Source organism: Trematomus bernacchii, unplaced genomic scaffold (genome assembly GCF_902827165.1).
Source record: "Trematomus bernacchii unplaced genomic scaffold, fTreBer1.1, whole genome shotgun sequence".
Taxonomy (NCBI): domain Eukaryota; kingdom Metazoa; phylum Chordata; class Actinopteri; order Perciformes; family Nototheniidae; genus Trematomus; species Trematomus bernacchii.
Genome location: NW_022987593.1, coordinates 8,058,419 through 8,079,657, shown reverse-complemented (window position 1 = coordinate 8,079,657; position 21,239 = coordinate 8,058,419). Strand labels below are relative to the sequence as shown.

Here is a 21,239-nt window from a genome sequence, read left to right as displayed (position 1 = left end):
GCTGGCCTATCAGGACGTGAGGTGGTTGTGAATGTCACATTGTCGCATTTGGAAAGTGAGATAGGACACAGTTGTACTCTTGGATAGATTATCCTGTGTGAGTCCTGAACAGCAGCACTAAGCTGCAGCGACCTGGCACTGACCTGGCACTGACCTGGCTACACCTTGGCACATTAAGACTGCTGTCAGCTCAGAGTGGTTGACTGAGAATCGTGTTGACAAAAGATGGAAGGTAGAAAGGGAAGAAGAAGAGGGTTGTTGCCAGAGAAGGAGGGTGAATGGACACAAAGCGTATTCCCCAGCCCCCAGTCTCTTGAGTGCCTGTTTGCCCCCCCTTGTTACCACCCTGACTATTTATCCCACTGTGCAGAGCAGCTGACAACACTTCTGTTTGCCGTAATTACATTACAAATTCGTATTCCCACTTCAGTTACATGATCCTCGTGTTAGGGATGGAAACACCTATTTGAAAGGATGCTGCATTATAATGTATGAGACCCTCTGGTCACTTTCTCCATGGCAACATTGGGTTCACACACACACACACACACACACACACACACACACACACACACACACACACACACACACACACAGAGAGATCTCCCTATCTACAGTATAGTTCCCAATTCAATGTCAGATTCAAGGACCTCTATAATCAGATAATTGACAAATGATTTTACCCATTTTTGGTGACCTTCCTTTTTACCCCAGTGCGTTTTGGTTAAACTGGATACTGTCCAGGATATCTCCCTGCCTTTTACCCAAAATAACCTTAAGCCCCCTCTGACCTTAACACATAATCAACGTCAGTCAGTCTTTGGTACTGCTATTAAAACATTAGGTCAATATGGTACATTATAGCATTAAGCAGAAATCCCATTTTTGTGGTTGATGTGAGAGAATAATCGATAACATTGGTTGTTTTAAAGAAGTATTATCCCATAATACGTTGTTATTGTTAATAGTTCCCCAATCTTGGATTCATAGCATTTGTTTATTTAATCTTCTATTTGTTACACTACAATTTTGCTGTAGTACAAACTAAATGCTGTAGTAGACCACCGTATATAGCCACCTCTGCTTGTTCTTAATGTACCTATAACACATATTCAATAATACCTTGCTGCAAATGGTTGCAATCAAAAAAGTTTTCCTCTTATATTTGTCTTCTTTTGGCCAGCACTCATCATGTGGTTTTAACATCAATGGAATAATTAGCAAGAGCGCACTACATCCATATCAAGTCATTACTTCTTTTTCATGTAGTGATAAAACTATAGATTACAGCTACTGTATGTCCTGGCTGAACATTTACATAACTTAAACATTGATTGTCTCTCGTTAAAAACATTTGCCTGAACATCCTAAAATACAATGGCCGATGTTCCCAATGCTTTTTACTCAGTGATGTTATCAGGATGACAGCCAGTCCGCCCATTAACCAGGAACCGAAACAGTCCTGAGCTTTGAGAGCTTCCATGCTCATCTCCCTGAAATCTATAAAGACCTTTTCTGTACACACAGCAAGCGTGGGGAGGAAATGGGACTCAGCACTGATAATTGGAAAGTCAGATGGAATGTCTTTGTTTACATCATGGCATGGGTGGGCATACTGTATCTTCTATAATAAACCAAAGAAATGCACAACTGAAATGTGCACAAGCATTATTACTGTAGATGATGAAAGACATTCCTGCTGTTTTTTAGCTCAGTTTTGTCCATTTTGTTGTCTGTAATTCTTAGAGGCAAGTGCGTAAATGCTTCTGCATGCATACAGTGTGCCTAACAGACCTTGAAGGTCACATGCATGTCTCGATACTGCAGCAGTTTATCAGGCTGCAAATCATTTTGTGCTATGCTGTGGGTAGCAGCAGCAGGCAGGGGACTACTCTCAACAAACTTCAATTTGAAATATAAAATGCACCGTTCTTTCTTACCATTTCTTACAGAAAACAGTGCAGTAAGTAGAGAGTACATTTCAAAAAATACTGACAGACTTCCCTTATCTTAAGTGGCATCTTCAAGCCTGTACTGTCAGACATTTTTCTACAAATGTTAACTTTCTTTGTCCCAAAAGCACTTTAAAATGTGTGCCTTACTGCCGAATTATCAATCTGTAGACATGATTAGACAAGTTTGTTTATTTCATATTATGTACTTTGCGAGATCATTTTTTTTCATGGAACATTAAGTAACATTAAAAGTGGAAGTACTCATAGTAGTGGTAAGATAACACACTTGCTTTAGTGAATTCAGCCCCAGAGTCACACAAATATTTGATCCCCATGTCATAAAGATAACAGCTAGCTTGTTCATGGTGCATGGATTGCTGGGTTTTGGGGGCATACACATGAGAGGTGGGTGTCTGTTAGCGTGACATTGAAGCACTGTGGCATCATTTCACATGACACGCTTCTAATGATGATGGCCTCCTGGCCCCAATACTCTCAAACAGTTACAGTGCATGTGTTCGCAGGAACAACAGTTAGAGGGTTTACATTCACTAAGGTGTCTGAACATTGCAGGACCGTAAAAACTTGCAAGCAGTTCTAGACAGATTAGTGTCCCTGTTTCAGTAGCTGGGGTCATGGCCACACAGGCTCCATCTGATTGACAGTCATGAGCTGTTTTCAGGGCCAAGTCTGGATTAAACACCACCATTCAGGTCAACAGCCATGAAACTCACATGCCCACCTATTGTTCTGGGCAGTCATTAGCATACAGCTCCATCTGACACCAGCGCAGTGACACCATCCGACCAGGAACCATTTCTGCTAGGTTCAGTTTCTGTTCACCGTGGACTCCTTAAGTTTTTACTGTCTGAACTTCAAGTAGTGTTTGGTGAGCATTATTCTACTTATACCATAGCTATTTGCCAACATATTGCCCAATGTATTCAAGCTAATTTGAATGATTTGGGTCATGCATCTTTGTTTAACAAATAATACAAGTTCCTGGGCCTCCAATAACGGGCTTATAAGGTGGGGATGTTTGGGGTTGTTGGTTTTGGATAGACATATTACAAAAGCTATACGCTCTTAAGCTAAGCCTCACCTTTTATGGCTGTACCTAAAGTTTAATACGTTAAGGAATCATTTATAACTAATTAACAAAAACAGACCTGTGTCATAGTTGTCCAGTTAAACTATCCACTTACTACAAGTTAACAAAGCTCAAGCCAATCAGAATTAGGAATTTGATCTGGAATTTACCACAGAATTATATTTCTCATCTTACAGCTATTTATCAGTGTTTATTTGGGGTCTAGTGTAAGTCAGAAACTAAATCAGTGGAATCAAAAAGATGAAGACCTGGAATAATGGTGCTGCTGTCTGGCCTTTGGAGATAAAATCCTAAAAATCCCCAACCCCGCTTTCTTGTCTCTTGTCCTAGCAGATGGCTCACTCACTCACACACACACACACACACACACACACACACACACACACACACACACACACACACACACACACACACACACACACACACACACACACACACACACACACACACACACACACACACACACACACACCCTCAATGCTTTCTCCCAGCAGTCTTGGTGGGCATTACAAACACACTTCATTGTATTTATAAAGAAAGAAAAGTGCCTGACCAACGTTTAACAAGTGCTGGCCTGATACTCTGCATTGACAAACAGGAAACAAAAAGCCGGCAGACGACAGAGAGCGGGGGTCACAGGGCTGTCGGCTGTGCACATGGCGACACACGAGGGGGGGGGGGGGATACACATCTATTGTGTGCTGTGTGGTTTCAACTACTTGTTTTGCTTTGTTTGTCCAGAGCCTGGCCCTCAGCAGCCTTTCACTCTCCCAACAGGAGAGTTGACATCATGATATTCAGATCCAAGTCCACACACTATTGTTTGTCTTCTTGAGTTTAATCATTCAAGCAGGCCCAAATTGCCTCAGCAAGTTTTGTCAGATTGATGTGATGAATGTTTTTTGCACAGGGCGGTTCAGGAGCTGTGAGTCTGAGTGATCCTGACAACTGTACCCCAGCTCTGATGCTGATGCTGGCTTTCATTTGCACTTTAAACAGCATCTATTCTTTAGTTGCCATGAGGTATAATTCCTCGCTTAGGAGTTTTGATGTTTATGTTAATGAGGTTATTTTCTTTTTTTCATAGTACAAACATGATATACTATTTACATTGATATTAATGTAGATCAGTGGAGACTTCTTCTGGAGCAGCTAATTATATTTTGAGCATTTATTGCCTACTAGCCCCTTTTTAAGTGCTGCAATATTGTAGATTTTAATTGGAGACTGAGTATCAGGTTAATTGGTAACAAAAACCACATTTGATGCATCTCTTGTGGATCTCTTAGCACCTCAGCAATACTGCTAGTCGCGCTGTCTAAATGAGAACAGTACTCTACTGAGGCTCATTTGGGCTAAAAGTTGTGTGCGCATGTTTTGGTTTCTACTCCCACTCTTTCCTAGCTGCACAGCTCCATTAGAGTATAAAGAGCTCAGCGCCCGTGTACGTTCAGACAGCCTGAGGTTATGTACAGTAATGTCTCTCTTCTTCTGTGTGAATATGTCTTGGAGGAGAGCGAGAGCCAGACAGCTGAGAAATATGTGATAGGCTAACCAGCCAGTGGCGGATGTGAGGAAGAGTTCACTGCACTGCCTTGAGTTTCTATAAATTGGTTAACAAATGAAGGGAAACTGGAAACTTAAAGTTACGCTCCATTGTTCTGTAGCGTGTTGCCTTCAGTGTAGTAAAATAAAGTGTCTCTTATGCATTAATAAAATCCTGTTTCTAAAATCCCTACGGAAACATGCTGGTTCATGTTTCTTCTTCAGCGCCTTCACTGAGCTATTATTTGTTGATTGTTTTTCTGTCGTTGCTGTTGAATGTTTTAGAGAACGCAACTTGAATTTGGATGTTAAATGCAGCCAATGACTCTAGAGTAGTGAGGTAATGAAGATGGTGTTAGATTTCTCAGTGCTCCTTTTTGTGCAGCCGCTGCCTTGGCTTGGCTCTCACACGTCTGAGATTTACTGCTCTAATCCAAAAGTATTAAACAGACTCAGGAAGCAGCTCCTGTCTGTTAGTAGAAGAAGAATTGGGAGGGATGAAACCCTCTTTTAATGGTCACACATGCAGAGCACACACACAGTGAAATGTGTCCTCTGCATTTAACCCATCCTAGTACCAGGAGTCTAGTACTAGGAGCAGTGGGCAGCTATTGTACAGCGCCCGGGGAGCAATGGGAGTGGGGGGGGAAGGGGGGTGTCCGATGCCTTGCTCAAGGGCACCACGGCAGGGCAGGAGGTGAACTGGGACCTCTCCAAGTAGCAGTCCACACTTCATATTTTAGGTCTGGTCGGGGACTTGAACCGGCGACCCTACAGCTCCCAGTCCAAGCCCCCTACTGACTGAGCCACTGCCGGACAAGACAACCTAACCTAGTAAGAGTTCAAACAGGGTTAATCACCTGTTAGGATGTAGCGTTAGTATCACCCTGGTGAATTGTATACATATTTAGCTATCTGGATAGTCTTGAGTCAGAAGTACTTATGGGAGAGTTAAAGCATGAGTGGGTAATATAATGTAGAACATTTTTTTGTTATATTTGTTTACACTTTCTTTACATCCTGACAGAAATACAATACATCATATGCTCTGAAAGAAAATGCTGTATATATGTCTGTCACAGGACTGTATCATTTCTACCTACCTGATAACCATGTGGCTTTTGAGAAAGGCTTAAAAGGACGGACAGTGAGTGTTTCACTGTTGCAACTTTCTCACATTATTGAGCGACTTTTGCAGCTTTTAGATCCAGCAGACGCTTCAATGGCGTATTAATGCCCTAAACCTTTGGAGCTAGTGATGCTAGCTACTTTCATAGAGAACAGTTGGGAACATTGGGGTTTCTTCTTAGATCATTTAAACAAATCTGGCGTACTCTTGATGACCCTTCTATAATACCAACCAAGAGTAGGTAAATAATGCTAGATGCCATGATAGGTAAATTCCTTTGTTTTAGCAGGAGTGCTGTGTAGGCTGACCTTCCCAGAGGTTGAATTTCCAATCGTCTTTCCCTCAGGACTCAAATCACCTTATTTGCCTCTTGCTCTTTTGGCTCAGTGTGATGAGCAGCAATAAGGGGTTTGGAGGTCAAAGGGGTTGATGGTACCCAATGATTACTGTGACTGTTGTCAGCCATAAGGAGAGCCTGTATCTTCTTCTGTGTATCTTGTTTACCCAGTCACTGTCTTTTCCACTGCCCTGATTCACCACCACCTGCGGTGTGACATTTCTTTTTGGAACAAAGCCCTGACTTAGGAGCAAGAGAAGACAAGTCCCACCCACTCAGTGCAGTTGAATTACATTGTTTATGTTTGGAATATATTTGGATAATAGATGTTTTGGTTTGTTTTCATGCTTTGAAAATCCAAACCACACAAGTATTACGTTTGTTGAAACCACTGACAACCATTATCAGAACCTATTGCCCATTTTGGTTTGATTGAAAACAACTTAGATATGACATTTCTTAAATGCATGTTAAAAACCTTGATTTCTCCTGACACTTTCACACATACTTGAAGCCCTCGGCCTGTCGTTCCTCTGTTGCCAAGCGTGGCAGGGCAGAATGCACAGCAGGCATCATAGAAGACACAGACTGATGGTGAGAGCAAGAGACCAGACATAAAAGAGGAGGGGGTTTGTTGCATCTCACAGGGCAAACTTCAGTTTAGCCTCAAGACACGTCAACCAGCCAATGACAGGACCCTGCAAACATAACACTTCACCGATTGGCCGAGACAAGCCCTAGCAGAACAGCTCTTGTGATGGAGGGCCAATGGCTGTTCATGTTGGCCGTGGTTGACAAGAGCAAGAAGAAACATGGGCAATGCAATCTGACATTCATACAATCCTTTTTTTTATCCAAATGATCTGCTGCACATACAGTATGATAATGTTTAAGAAAAACCTTTGACCAAACAACACATTTTGTTCGAAGCATTTATTCTTCTTTATTCAGGTATATACAGTCATCCTAATAAGGTTATTGTAAATAGTGCAGTTTTGTTTTCGAACCTGGGTCTTTTCAGACATTTGTCTCCATTTCACTGCTTTCCCCTGGGCATCGCCTGCAGGCTGAAATATATTTTATCACAGCCACAGCAGTGCTAGCATGCAGTGAGAGAGGTGTGTGTGTAGAGGTGAAAGTAAATTAGATTACAGCCAGGGGCTCTCTCAAACAAGATATCTAATATTCTAGCCCTGTATTTCTTCTATCTAAGCCTGTTGCCTCAGTTGGTGTTGAGCCAACATGTCCTGCAGCAACACCAATTCAAATGAATGTGAGGGGATTTAGTCAATGGTTTTTTTAGATTCAGAAACGAAAATGCAGAACTTAGCTTGTAGACAGCGTCACATGACATTTTGGGGAATGTTTTGTGTTTTTTTTCTTCTTATTGACAGTTTATTAGCCAGATTTGATCAAAATCTAGTGTCCCTTAAATTTGAAGGTGCTGCAGAGAATGGTTAGCTTAGCTTAGCTTAGCAGAAAGACTAACAACAGGAGGGTAAAACTGCTAATCTGACTCCATCAGTAACAAAAATTACATTTTAACGTGTAATGGGGAATTTATGTGCTGGACTCTTTTTTTTTTATCCCTAAGCTGTTGCCATGCAACCAAGAGAAACTGTAGGACGTTATAGCCTGGCACTTAACCTTGTAATATGGAACAAATATATAATTTATTTTGAGCTAGATCTTTCAATGTTTAAACAACAGGTGAATTTGTGAGCTTTACTGTTGCATGTAGTTAGATTTAGTAAAAGTTGGACAGAGACAGGATAGCTGTTTGCCCTTGTTTCCACTCTTTGAGCTAAGCTAAGCAAACTGGTTGCTGGCTGTATCGCTTTATTTAACAAATATAAACATTGTATAAATCTTTACATTTAAAGCAAGGTGGCGTATTTCTCAATGTTTGAGCTGTCGGTCTCTGACGGCAGATGTCACCACTGTAGGAGATTTTCCTGCCAGGGGACAATGCTCACTTCAGCAGTCCTTTGTCATGCAGTGTCACGTTGTCCTCTAACAAACGACCAGCGTGCTTCATACCAACGCAGCCCATCAAGTGAATGAAAGGAATGCAGCACAGTGTGAACATGATGATGTCTGCACCAGAGGAAGCAGTGTGCGTACACAGGTCAGAGGTCAGGGAGACATATCATCTAATATCTGCATGCAAAAGTCTCTCACTATCATATCCTTCGCCACACCAGAGTCCATTTTTGACACCGGACTATCCCTGTGGGCTGTTGCCATGGTGATTCTAACACCTGTGCCCTGACAGTATGGTGTGGCGATCAGCTGCCAGATTCCAGAGGGAGAGCTCATCCAAAGAATGGCAAATATTCAAGCTATGTCAAACCATTGATACTCACCACAGCTCAGTGTGGACACATATTAACACTCCTGATCTACTTTCACTGATTATTTGTATTTGTTGACATGTAAAGAGGCCACCGGAAGATTAGACAAAAAGACCATATGAAGGCCAGGAAAGGTGTTTATGTATTATTCATGAGCATGTTATGGATACGGCTTCCTGTTTCATTTTTAATTGATGCTTCCGAATGTAGGACATGCAGAAGTGTCATGTGAAGGGTCTTATTCATTATTAATGAATGTGTACCTCAGGCCTATACTGGAATGATATTTTGTTGTGGTTTTAAATGTTACGACATTACTATTTTTGTTTGTCAGATGTCACACCCCTACTCTATTTCTACTGTGGAGATTGTTTATGCTCTGTAGTAGTAATTAAGTATTTCCTGACCACCACAGTGTTCATGATACCAACTGACACACACATACACACACACACACCACCCCACTGAGTCAGCCCCCACATCTCCCTCAGAGGATCCATCTGCCCACAATCTTTTGCCATCTTGCGCTCCTCCATACTCTTGTTTTGTGTGTGTGTTTGCATGTATACAGTACATATGCAAGGCAGTGTGTGTGGGGGGGGCTCTTTTATGTGGGTGCAATTGTGTGTGATGAAGGATGGGATAATGAACAGATCTTTTCCTCCCACTTGTCCACCTACAGCAACAGAGGGATTGTGTGTGTGTGTGTGTGTGTGTGTGTGTGTGTGTGTGTGTGTGTGTGTGTGTGTGTGTGTGTGTGTGTGTGTGTGTGTGTGTGTGTGTGTGTGTGTGTGTGTGTGTGTGTGTGTGTGTGTGTGTGTGTGTGTGTGTGTGTGTGTGTGTGTGTGTGTGTGTGTGTGTGTGTGTGTGTGTGTGTGTGTGTGTGTGTGTGTGTGTGTGTGTGTGTGTGTGTGTGTGTGTGTGTGTGTGTGTGTGTGTGTGTGTGTGTGTGTGTGTGTGTGTGTGTGTGTGTGTGTGTGTGTGTGTGTGTGTGTGTGTGTGTGTGTGTGTGTTTTACAATTAACTCAGAAAACTGACGACCACAGTGTGAGACAGTATAGAAAAAGCAAGACAGATGACCCTGCAGCACAAACACACACTGCTGCTTTCATGACTCTGCATTGACTCTGCAGTATTCTGGGTGTCTGGGTGTTTTGACCTCGTCCTGTTGTTATGCTCCATCTCTCTGTGCTGTTGACTCAATACACACACATTTACACAGTCACAACCTTACCGTACAACACACATCCCACAGACTGATTTTATTGGCCTAGTTCAATGAGCACAAGAGACTATGTTTGATATTAAAAAGAATACAGCTAATACATGTCAAGTAGAATGAAAGGCAGGAGAATCACATCATCTTATTTTAGGAACACTAGTTAATCAGACTACATCATCCATGTCTTATGAAAGAAACTAAAGTAAATTGCTTTAGTTGTTCACAATCAAATAACTATTTAATAACAAGACTCCCACCAAGACCAACGAGTCATTCGTATTCTTCTCAGATGACCAACTCATACAACAGAGCTTTGTAAATATTTGAAATACTACATTCTTGCCACCAACTGTCAGTAGAGTTATGTGAAACATTCAGTATGATTGTGTTGCAGTGTCTTAAGGACCACTATGTCTCAAAATTGAATTAATTTGAAGTACAATCTTAATATGCACTGTGGTAGTGGTCTGATTAGGTAATGCTTGTGTAAAGTATCCCATTCTCCAGACTCTTGGTATCATACAAAGTATTATTATACCTTTCTAAGTATTATCCATCTTTTTCACTTCTTCTCTCTCCTTTCCTTTCTTCCTCCAGGTTATCTGCCTGCAGGACTTCTTCGGGGACGATGATGTGTTTATTGCGTGTGGCATGGAGAAACACCGCCATACGCAGGATGACTTCCTGTTGGATCACAGTGGTAAGGCTTCCACAGCCTTTGTGACTGGTAGGCTTGACTAAGACTAACTAAACATCCGTCTGTGTGTGTGTGGTTGTGTGTGTGTGCTTTTGTGTTTGCCTCTGTATCCTTCCTCACCATGCTTCACTCACTTGTGCTTTCAACACTCTTTTCCTTTTAGGAAGTTTACAGCAGGAAATTATTTACTTATATGATTCTCTTACCAATTATTTTTTGTTTATTATAAATGTATAGAAAAATCAGCTTTTGTATTTGCATAGAGTATAGTTAGCGATCAGTGCAGCATCCACAGAACAGAATCAAACACACACTGCACTCTGAAATGTTATTATGCGATTTTGTAAATGACTTTGTGTTCATTCTTTGAGGATTTTATGCAAATTGCCTATTAGAAATCACCACCATATTTAAAAAAAATAGACTTCAAAAGCACAGGGCGGCATACGTCCTCTTTAGACCAGCAGATCCACTCTCTGTCAGAGCGATGTACACTGGACAACCTCTCTGGAAGGAAAAATGAGTTTATTATAGAAACAGTCCAAAGTATTGACATCCTGTTTAGTTTTTGTGTTGTTTTTTCAGGTTAGCTAACAACAGGGAGGCCCATCCTCACACACTGTGCTCACTGTAACTGAGGATGACTGATGCATGGTCGTATTCAGAGATAGTTTGGAGCTTCTGTCCCACTTATACTCCTGTGCTCCACTTTTAAGAATGAGGTCTTAACAAAATAGGCACACAGTACTCTAACTCTCTGCAAAAGGGACAGGAACTCCTCTTGTGTAACGGGTCAAGAACACACTCTACTGTTGAAACACAGAAGTGGAAAATGCCCTGTGCAATGGATCATACAAAAAGGCACAACATGAATGAAAAAACCACCAACAAAAAGACAGAAGTAAAAACGAGTAGTTATGTTCTCAGCTCAAGCACCTCATCATTAGAGATACATATCCTCACTTCAGGGGTTACCCTAGAAACACATTTGGTTTAATGGGTTGTATACACCATACAAGGAAGAAGTGAACGATATTTAGAGCCCTTTTAATCATATGCATCTGTTGATAAATAGCATGGGGAAGACATTAGAAAGACACTGTGGGTGTGCTTCTGTGGGCGTGTTTTTCTGCATGTGTGTGCCATTTAAATGATGCCTCTCATCGCCCCCACCCTCATTAACTCAACCCTGACAAGTTCACCACACACTTCTTTACAACATATACTCTTACACAGTCAAACAGCAATGCCACAACAGATGTGGAATGCACCAAACACCATGAACACTAAACCTTGTGATCATTATTAACCTTGTCTGGCCTAGCCCTGTGTCATTTAAAGTGACATTAATGAATGAAATTACAACAATTATCAGAGCCTCCTCACTTTGTATGGTCAATATTCAGTTAGCCAGTTGTTGGGAGGATTTTCCTAAAATACATTTTTGTTAAGTCAACATTTGGGCTTTGTTACTGAGTCTCTGTTTTAGGCACTGGCACAAGTTGAAATGTGTATCGGTTGAGGGTATTAATTAATTGTCTAACTTGAAAGTTGTCTAGTGTTCTTTGCCTAGCTATGATTCAGATTGTTTATCATTATCTAATAATAATTTATTGTATGGCTGCTTCAACATTTAACATTGGAAAAGTATCAGTTCAGAAGGAATTGGTAGCATAAATGTTGCATCGATATCAAAACATTTTGAATGAGTACAAGCCCTAATCATTATTACAGTGTGGCTATTCTGATTTATCTTAACTTTAACCCTAATATCTTGTAATTAATGCTTTTTTGATCTGCTTTGCCAAAAAAAGTTGTCTTCTCTGTTCCTATAATCAAGCGTGACCAGCTTTCATAACATCATGCGACATAAATAACATATTCAAGGTCGTACCCCTGGTACTGCAGCTTTTTGGTCATAATTCTGCATCAGAAAGAACAGGTTTATGTAAAGGGGAGGTTAATATATGCGATGGTGACCCTGAGAGTTTTGTCCTTCTCAGAATGCAGAGTGATAAAGTCGTCGCACAGCCGCTCTGCGACTCCAAACCGGTCCGCCAAGAGCCCCGGACCCTCCCGACGCAACAAGTCCCCCGGTGCAGGTGGGACACACATAGAAACTGCATGTGCTAGCTCTTTAAATTAAGAGATATTTAAGCGCAGATAAGATACTAACTTGTAAGCAGACAATCTGTAAAGTCAAGTCTTTCAAATTATTACATTGTGTGTTTTACAACCCTCTTAAAAAAAATATGATGGCACAGGAGCACAGTAAGGTCATTTGTAGCTGACAGGCTGAGTGATAGATTTTTTTATTTAGCAGCCTCATGCTGATCCATCAGCTGTGACAGAATGACTTAGCACTTTGTGTAGTGCATTGAGAGATGGAGACATTCTGCGGAGTAATCAGTGTTCTCTTAACTGACGTAAAGGCTGGTAGAGAGCTTATTTGAGTGTTTGCCCATTTGAAGTGTCTGCAATCTGAGTTTGCCCTTGGTTAGTTCAAACCACTTCAAAGTGTGTTTTAATGTGTGTGTGTACTGTGTACTAATCATATTTACCTGACTATTCTTTTTGTTGTTGCCTTTGATAATGCAGCAAGGCAAACTGTCCACTTCTCCACCAGCCAGTCTCCAGTCAAATCCCCAGGTGAGGCTCATGATGGTGCCACACAGTTTGCCTCATCTCACACCTGCTATATCCATGTCCTCTGGTAATAAGGGTACTCGGTAGAAAACAATAGCTTCTTAGAACTTTAGCATTCTCTTATTCTCGTGTGAACAAAGCCTGACTTTTGTGGTTTAACACTGCACTTGAAAACCTTGGTATGTTACTTTACCCTAAGTGGCTTAGTCCATCTATTTATAATATGTTCTGTCATTAGTACAGGTGTGTGTACCAGTGTTATTGTAATTGTCTGTTCTTCTGATTGGAGGTGAGATACTTTCAGTGATATTTTAACCACAAACTCTTCTCATCTAAATTATTCATTATATAATGTTTTACTTTTCTTTGGGTTTGATTGATGTCTTTCTTTCCATCCCTCTGGTTCTTTGGGATGCCCTGTATTATACACATCTATGATTCTTAATTAGAATCCAGTTGCTGCAGAATCCACTGATTCAGAGCCCTGCACTGATTAAACTCTCAGGCTCTGTTATTAAATCATGTTTTCACTGAACAGTTAAATCACAAGCCTCTTCATCTGAAGCAGCAGAGATGCTCAAAGTTAAACTGCACTTTTCAAACATTCAAAGCTAATGTTCTGTTTGAGATATCCCCAAAGTGCTTCAAAGGCTCCATTACAAAACAAGATAAATACCCAGGGGAGAGTAAAGGGAGAAAGAGAAACCCTCTAAGTGATTGCACAATGAAATAAAAACTCAGTAGTACAGAGACGCAGCCTGTCGGCAGTGTGAAATCATTTCCTCAGCTCAGCGGGGTTTCTGCAGAAGAGACTTTGAGTTAGAGTTTGACGCATTATGTCGGCAGAAACCAACAGAGAGGAAGGCATTCTTGAGGGAATGAATCACTCAAACAATTAAAGCTCTCATGCCTGTGTTCCTGGTGTTACACTAAAGTATATTATAGATATCTGTTAAATATTAGTACACAGGAAGTCCTTTTGATTTGTGGATATTTACACAAACATAACCAAATCATTTGAGGCATCCACTTTATTACTTTGTGTAATTTAAAAGTGGAGTGGAACAATTGTCATGAAAAGTTATAGTATATTATGCCATAAAATATAATAGATAATAAATCTGTAGATGTTTGTGCACATCTACAAGCAATGGTAGTAATAGATTAGATAGAATAACTACCTGGTAACCAAATGAAAGTCACCTTTTTATCCACATGTGTGCACACTGTATAAATCATGTGAAAATGACACTTGTACTCACATTCATATTCACTCTTTCCCTGCTCTTGTATTTGTCCTTCCTGTTTTTTCTCCACATAGTGAACGGTATCTCCATCAGCCAGATCTCAACTCCGAAGTCCACCAAGTCCTCCACTCCGTCCCCCACCAGCCCCCGAACCACCCCCACTTTCAAGGTAAGACGGTATATTACATCCGTCTGTTCCAGCAAGGATCATACACAGACACCAACAACAATAAGATGCATTACAACACATTATCTATACAGTGCACTATATGTTTAAAGCATATACTGTCGGTATACAGTATATTCATATTACATAACTTCTCATACACATGACAGAAACATAAGGGAGCAAAGATAGACACGGAAATCTATCACCATATCGTATCACTGCTGTGCTTGTGCACAATTTCAAGATATATAAACAAAATGGGACCAACTCCTCACACCACCAATCATACAGTACTACCAATAGTCAAAACCCTACGCAGGTTACTTTAAAGTTGTTATGGTTGGTCTTAAGCCAGCATCTGTTCTCGTAAAAGTGTCAAACCTTTACCAGACATACAGTAGCTGTAATAACTCACTTGGTAAAGTGCTGGACTACTGACTCAGTAAATCTAGTTAGTGTCGTAAATCTTATTGTGAATTAAATGCTTGTACAAGACGCATAAATAAAGGCCGCACTTTAAGGTGGGGGATAATGCGGAATTCTAAACATAGCACAAAGTGATTTTAGGTCTATATGTAGAGACTAACAGCCATGTACTGTATGACCTACAGATCTGTGGCCCGTGCTGCAGACATACTAATCTGATTTATTGATGAATAACTCAGTAAGCTGTATGTTAGTCCCAAACTAGTTTCTAACTGCTGCAGCCATCTGGCAAACCTCCTATACAGTCAGAGACTTATCCTTATTTGGCTGGATACGAGATTTATACGATTTACTGACAGCTTTTAGATTCACTGGCAGAGAGCACCAGGATGTCAATGACAGAGCTGCTCACTCTGCAAGTTGTCAGGTAAACTAAAGCCACCAGAAGAAGTTAGCTTTTTTATGTATCCTGTTTTAAAAGAGACATTCACAGTGTTCCATTTCTACTTTAGTCCAGAGGGTTACTCTTTCAAACTAAATATACTATATCCTTACTGTGAGGGAAAGGCATCATGGTGCAGTAAGGGACTGGACACTACTGTACATCATGTAAAGTATAACTGGTCTTTTTTTAATGCTGCATTTATGGCTGACATTTATAAAAAGTATACTGTACAATTCCATAAGATGCTGAAATGCCACTGCTGCAGAAATGACGCTCTTAAGAAATGAATCATTCATTGGGAGCCATATCGGTTTAATGTGCAGTGATGAGAAGTGGATAATGGAGGAGGATAATCTGTTCCAATATCTGCGGCACCTTGTACACTTTGAAGGGCAAACTAAATATAGCCCTCATTCACAATCTATATAATACGTTTACTTTAGCACTTATGTAAATGTGTTATTGTTTAGAAATGTGTCATGTTTGTGAGCAGCATGTTCAGGTTGTTTTATTAGTAAAGAATACAAATGAACATTTAACATATATGTAAAGACAAACGCATAACCATTGTGTAGCTTTAATTACATATCTTGGGTTTAATTTATGTTTTTAGTCTCCTATTCATGCCATCATTCAAAGCCACGCAAAAGTGACTCAACGATAACACAAGATGTTTTTCCCTGTACAGCGAGTTTTCTGGATGCTTTTAAAGCCTTAGGTTGCCATAGTGATGTTTGTGTGTGGGTTAGTTTGAGGACTCTATTTGTGTTTCTTTTGGCATCCTGCAGATCCCTCCAACACATCACACCCCGTGTGCAAATGCAAATGGCTCTCTGAACAACCACCAGGAGCAAAACAATCCACTCAGTCCAGAGGGTACGTACTCTCCTCCTTCTCTCCTCTCCTCCTTCTCTCCTCACCTCCTCTCCTCTCTTCTTATCTTCACTCCTCTTCTCTTCTCTCTTTTCTTGTCTCGTCTACTCCATCATTCTCTTCTCTTCTCTTCTCTCTCTTCTTCCTCTCCTCCCCCGTCCTCTCCTCTTCTCTTTGAGTCACTCACCTGATCTGCCGACTGAGACACTTTTGCATGGACCTCTTCTCCCTCTAGCTTGTAGAAATGACGGCCCGTCCACACAGCGGCGTGCGTTGAAAGCTTCACCATTCACGTGAATGGGGTGACGTCTCTTTGCTGGCGTGGCTCGCTGCAAAAGTTGAGAAATGTTCAACTTTTGAAGCTTCTGAAGCTTCGGTGGAAGCGTCAGCCAATCAAATCCCGTTTATGCAAATCTGCCAGTACAAGCGCTAGCCAATCAAACCGCGTGTATGCTGGGAGAGACACACCGCAGGTCATTTCCTCATATTCCAAAAAAATGGAGCAAGCTTCAACGCACGCCGCTGTGTGGACGGGCCGTGACTGTCAAAACAAAATGATCCTCATATTTTACAATTAGCTTACCCAACAAAGAGACCAAATCCAGGCCTTGTGTGGAGGATAACGGGGCTGTGTTAGCAGATACTTATCTCAAATATTGTAGGGTTGTGTGTGTGTACGGTGAATACATAATGTTGCTGCTCTCTTCACTAAATGCAAATGGCGGACTTTTTGAGATTTCTGTGTGCATGTTGATGCGTGTGTGTTGTTTTGCTGCAGTGTGTAGTCACCTAATTCAGTCTGAGAGCTGGTTGAGTTCCTGCAGAGCTCTGTTAGTTTTATTAAATAAGAAAGCCTCTTGCCTGTTGTAATCCCTGCCTGTCCTCAGCAGTTAATGGGAACGGCTACCCGCCTGCCTCTGCCATATCTGAGAAATACAAGATTGGGAAGGTCATCGGAGATGGGAACTTCGCTGTGGTCAAAGAGTGTGTGGAGAGGTAGGTGCAACACATTTACTCACACTCAGTCTGCATGATCGCACCGCAGGGCCCCGTGTCGTGCAGCTTAATGAGACGAGATGTGTGGGTACTGCTCCATCAGGGGTTTAACATCCTAATGACAGGCATTGTGAAATCAGAAACATCCCACAGATTGAACCCAGCGGTGATTAGCATTTAAATCTCTGAGTCACACCCAGCAGACAGGGGAGAGGATGAGGAGAAGGCGTCTGAAGTGTGTGATAATAATAATCTGATGAACCTGAGAGGCTCCCTGAAGGGTTCATTTTAATCCAGTTTGCAGTTTACAAAAATACATTGTGTGTCTCATTGAGGCCTAAGGAATGCTTTGAGTTGAATATCCTTATTCAGAACATTTTTTACAAAGCCAATATTATAGCAAAAATATTCTGTAGGTCTACCATACTAGCTCTCTGAGTGTTCCGTCACATGGTCGTGTATACATCTCTATGATGTGTTTGAGAGCTAAACTGTTTCAACAGGTGAATGAACATCCATATACGCTCAGATTCTTTAAGCTCTATTTCTTATATTTATTAAGTCAATCCACATGTCCTCTTCTCTGTCGGTGCACTACTAAAAAGTGTTATCAGTGAAGGATTATTGGAGTATTGTGTAAATGATAAGCTTGTCTATAGATACATGCCTAATCATCTGTGTTTTAGAAAGCAGGAGATACAAAAAGAACACAGATTCGCTCGTAAAAAGATTTCTCCATGGCAACACTAGTTGTCAATAACTCTAAAGGGTACCTCAGAGTCGAAGCCAAGGTGGTCGATGTTTGTTTTGTGTATCGTCTGGTTGACTGTTTGTTTGTGTGTTTGTTGGGATAACAGTAACAACTTCTGAAAGAATTTTAAATCAAACTATTGAATGTTACATTTGTGTGGAGGCTCCGTATCAAAAGGCAGATACAAATGTTATTTGTTAACATCCTTGGATTGATTAAAGTGTAACTTTAAACCTCCAGTGGATGAACTTCTCATCTTGCTGCAGTGGTGTAGAAATATACTCAGAGGGTTACAGTCCACCATGAGCTCACTGTTTGGTTAGTGGTGTAACAGAGCTAACTGACCTCACCCAGTATCTCTGATGGTAGCAGAGACAAACCGGAAACCTTTGACCTGAGAAGTGAAACCCTGTTCCTCCTGCTGGTGTTCAGTTACTCTGTCAGTAAATGTTGTTGGCCTGCCTGTATCTGCACTGTTTCTCTGCTCATTGTATAAACTTGGCTCGTGCAGCTATCATACCTTTCCAATAACTGCAGCGCTGCTCCTGCTAACTAACTGAAGCTCTCCTGTGAACACTTGATTTGAATTATAGATATTGTTGCAGCTTTAGTGCTGTTTTTTATTGTTGCCACTAATTGCACTGTTTCTGTTCAGGTCCACCGGAAAAGAGTTTGCATTGAAGATCATCGACAAGGCCAAGTGCACTGGAAAGGTCTTGCTCTTTTATTTCTCACATTTCTCGTCTTAAGTGTGTATTTCTTTCAGACCCGTAGATGCACTTGTAAGGTTCATGTGGGTTTCACTTTGCATTATTAACACCCACACACACACACACACACACACACACACCGCAGTGTGGCCTGTGTGTCTCTGATCCTCTTAGCCCACACATTTAAATTAGGCTGGTAATGTTTTATTCATCACCCAACTCAAATTATCTTCACACTTTCACCCACAATGACACACACTGAATCACACACACTGAATCACACCCTTGACATGGATACCGATTCAGTCAACAATGCAGCCTCTTTTCATTAGCAGACACTGGCTCAGGGTAAGTCCTGTTCACTGGAGCATAAAGTAAGTGGAAATGTTTGTCTTGGTGTGTTTCCAGGAGCACCTCATAGAGAATGAGGTGGCAGTGCTGCGGAGGGTGAAGCACCCCAACGTCATCATGTTGATCGAGGAAGTGGACACTCCCTCTGAACTCTACCTGGTGATGGAGCTAGTGAAGGTGCAGTAGAGGATGCAATGTCAATGCAATCATCATTTCTCAGCTGGGTATCATCTTTAATCTCTGGTAATGTTGGCACAGGGCGGAGATTTATTTGATGCCATCACGTCCTCGGCCAAGTACACAGAGAGAGACGCCAGGGTGATGGTGTACAACCTGGCTGCAGCTCTGAAGTACCTGCACAGCTCCAGCATCGTCCACAGAGACATCAAACCAGAGAACCTGCTGGTATACTTTCACACTCACGTTAGTTTCTTACATACGAATCCAGCTGTTTTGTGGATTTCAGCTGAGTATGGTTTTCTTTGTAGGTGTTTGAGTATCCAGATGGCACCAAGTCACTGAAACTGGGGGACTTTGGCCTGGCCACGGTGGTGGAAGGACCTTTATACACTGTGTGTGGAACGCCTACATATGTGGCTCCAGAAATCATCTCGCAGTCAGGGTAAGATACATTTTTGGGAGGAGAATGCTGTGAGGGGCTTTCAGTACGTACTGTAGATATGTAGATTTCACCAGGGATGGTGCTTGTTAAAGAGTGACATGTATGTTTGTACTCGTCTAATACAAGTACATGGAACAGATGTTTCCATTTACACCAAATCAGGTATAGGGTTCAGTTGTGTTGTAATTATCCACAGAGGATTAGAGGGAGATTGGTATATTGTGCATATCAGGTTGTTATGGTATAAGTACTTCCATAACATTGCAGTACATTGACAACTTTGTGTTTGCCAACTGTCAAAAGGTTGATTTTAAAAAAAAGTTGTTTCATGTACAATCAGCGATCTACTGCATCTCTCCTCCACTGGGATGATAAATATGGTTTGCCTTTCCTGTCGCTCCTCTCTTCACGCAGTTATGGTCTGAAGGTGGATATCTGGGCTGCAGGTGTCATCACCTACATCCTCCTGTGTGGCTTCCCTCCATTTAGAAGGTACTTAAACTCATATCATGATGAGATATAATAGCTTATTTTAATTATGTGCATTTTATTTAAAGGGGACCTATCATGCAAAATGCACTTGTGTACGTCTTTTATACATGAACATGTGTCCCCGGTGTTCCAGGGAACTCACCAAGTGTCAGAAAACACAACCCTCTCTATTTTCCTCCATACCCAAATCTCTAAAAAAGGGGCTGCAACGGATCTGATAAAAACTGATCCAGATTTGAACACTGTCCTGACGTCAGGACGGTGGCGCTACGGCTATTGGGCCAACTCCACCAATCAGGAGGAGACAGCCACGGCCATTGCCGTTCGAAAGCGCTGGAGACGCTGTAGTACATATGCCAGGCCAGTAGATGGTGCTGTTCTCACTGAATCTGCCCTTGCTAAAACAGAGCTAGAAATGGTCAAATTGAGCAAAATGAGGCATGGCTAAAATGCATGATCTGTTTGGTATTTTGAAAAAAGAAAAGGTATAAATATGCCTTATATAGGTATGGTCCTACACTATATTATTCAAATATAGCATGATAGGTCCACTTTAACATATTAAAGCGTAGGTGTGGATATCTATTATTATTTGTGTAGTACAGTGCTGTTTTTTCACAATGCCATGTGTTCTGAGTAATGTTATTATTAATGTCTGTGTTTTTGTGTGTCTTTCTCATGCAGTGAGAACAACATGCAGGAGGATCTGTTTGACCAGATCCTTCTGGGGCGACTGGAGTTCCCCAGCCCTTACTGGGACAACATCACTGACTCAGCCAAGGTTAGCCCTACACACACAGACACACATACTGTACACAAAACCACACACACACAGTGTTAGAAAATGGCTATGATACATGTTGATGCCTAACCAAAACACAATGAATTATGACACTTCTCTGTGGAATATACTGCTGTGCTGATTGGTAAGGGGTTAATGACTCAGAAACCCTCTAAATGAATGTCATGTATTAAAGTGACAGCCCTCTCAGCAGGCAAAAGCTAACTGCTAATTAAACCCACGGCTGATACACGTGCCGTTACAGAGACTTGTCACTGCAGACAGGTGCACACACACGCACACGCACACACATGCACATACACACACACACACACACACACACACACACACACACACACACACACACACACACACACACA

The 21,239-nt window shown here is 41.5% G+C and overlaps 1 protein-coding gene across 6 annotated transcripts in view; it reads left to right on the top strand.

Annotated features, from left to right (window-relative positions):
- dclk2a (doublecortin-like kinase 2a) overlaps positions 1–21,239 on the top strand; it is a 36,487-nt gene that overhangs the window by 9,573 nt on the left and 5,675 nt on the right. For 3 of the 6 annotated variants that reach the window (XR_004555845.1, XM_034130214.1, XM_034130217.1), the window contains exons 3-14: positions 10,251–10,380; positions 12,354–12,452; positions 12,949–12,999; positions 14,318–14,412; positions 16,072–16,159; positions 17,044–17,152; positions 18,559–18,616; positions 19,022–19,141; positions 19,223–19,369; positions 19,453–19,586; positions 20,001–20,078; positions 20,763–20,859. Coding sequence is in view for 5 of the 6 variants with exons in the window: in XM_034130214.1 (XP_033986105.1) it covers positions 10,251–10,380; positions 12,354–12,452; positions 12,949–12,999; positions 14,318–14,412; positions 16,072–16,159; positions 17,044–17,152; positions 18,559–18,616; positions 19,022–19,141; positions 19,223–19,369; positions 19,453–19,586; positions 20,001–20,078; positions 20,763–20,859 (1,206 nt within the window). In the remaining variant the exon portion in view is untranslated. The remainder of the gene's footprint in view (positions 1–10,250; positions 10,381–12,353; positions 12,453–12,948; positions 13,000–14,317; positions 14,413–16,071; positions 16,160–17,043; positions 17,153–18,558; positions 18,617–19,021; positions 19,142–19,222; positions 19,370–19,452; positions 19,587–20,000; positions 20,079–20,762; positions 20,860–21,239) is intronic. The other 3 variants (XM_034130218.1, XM_034130216.1, XM_034130215.1) reach the window with 3 other exon arrangements.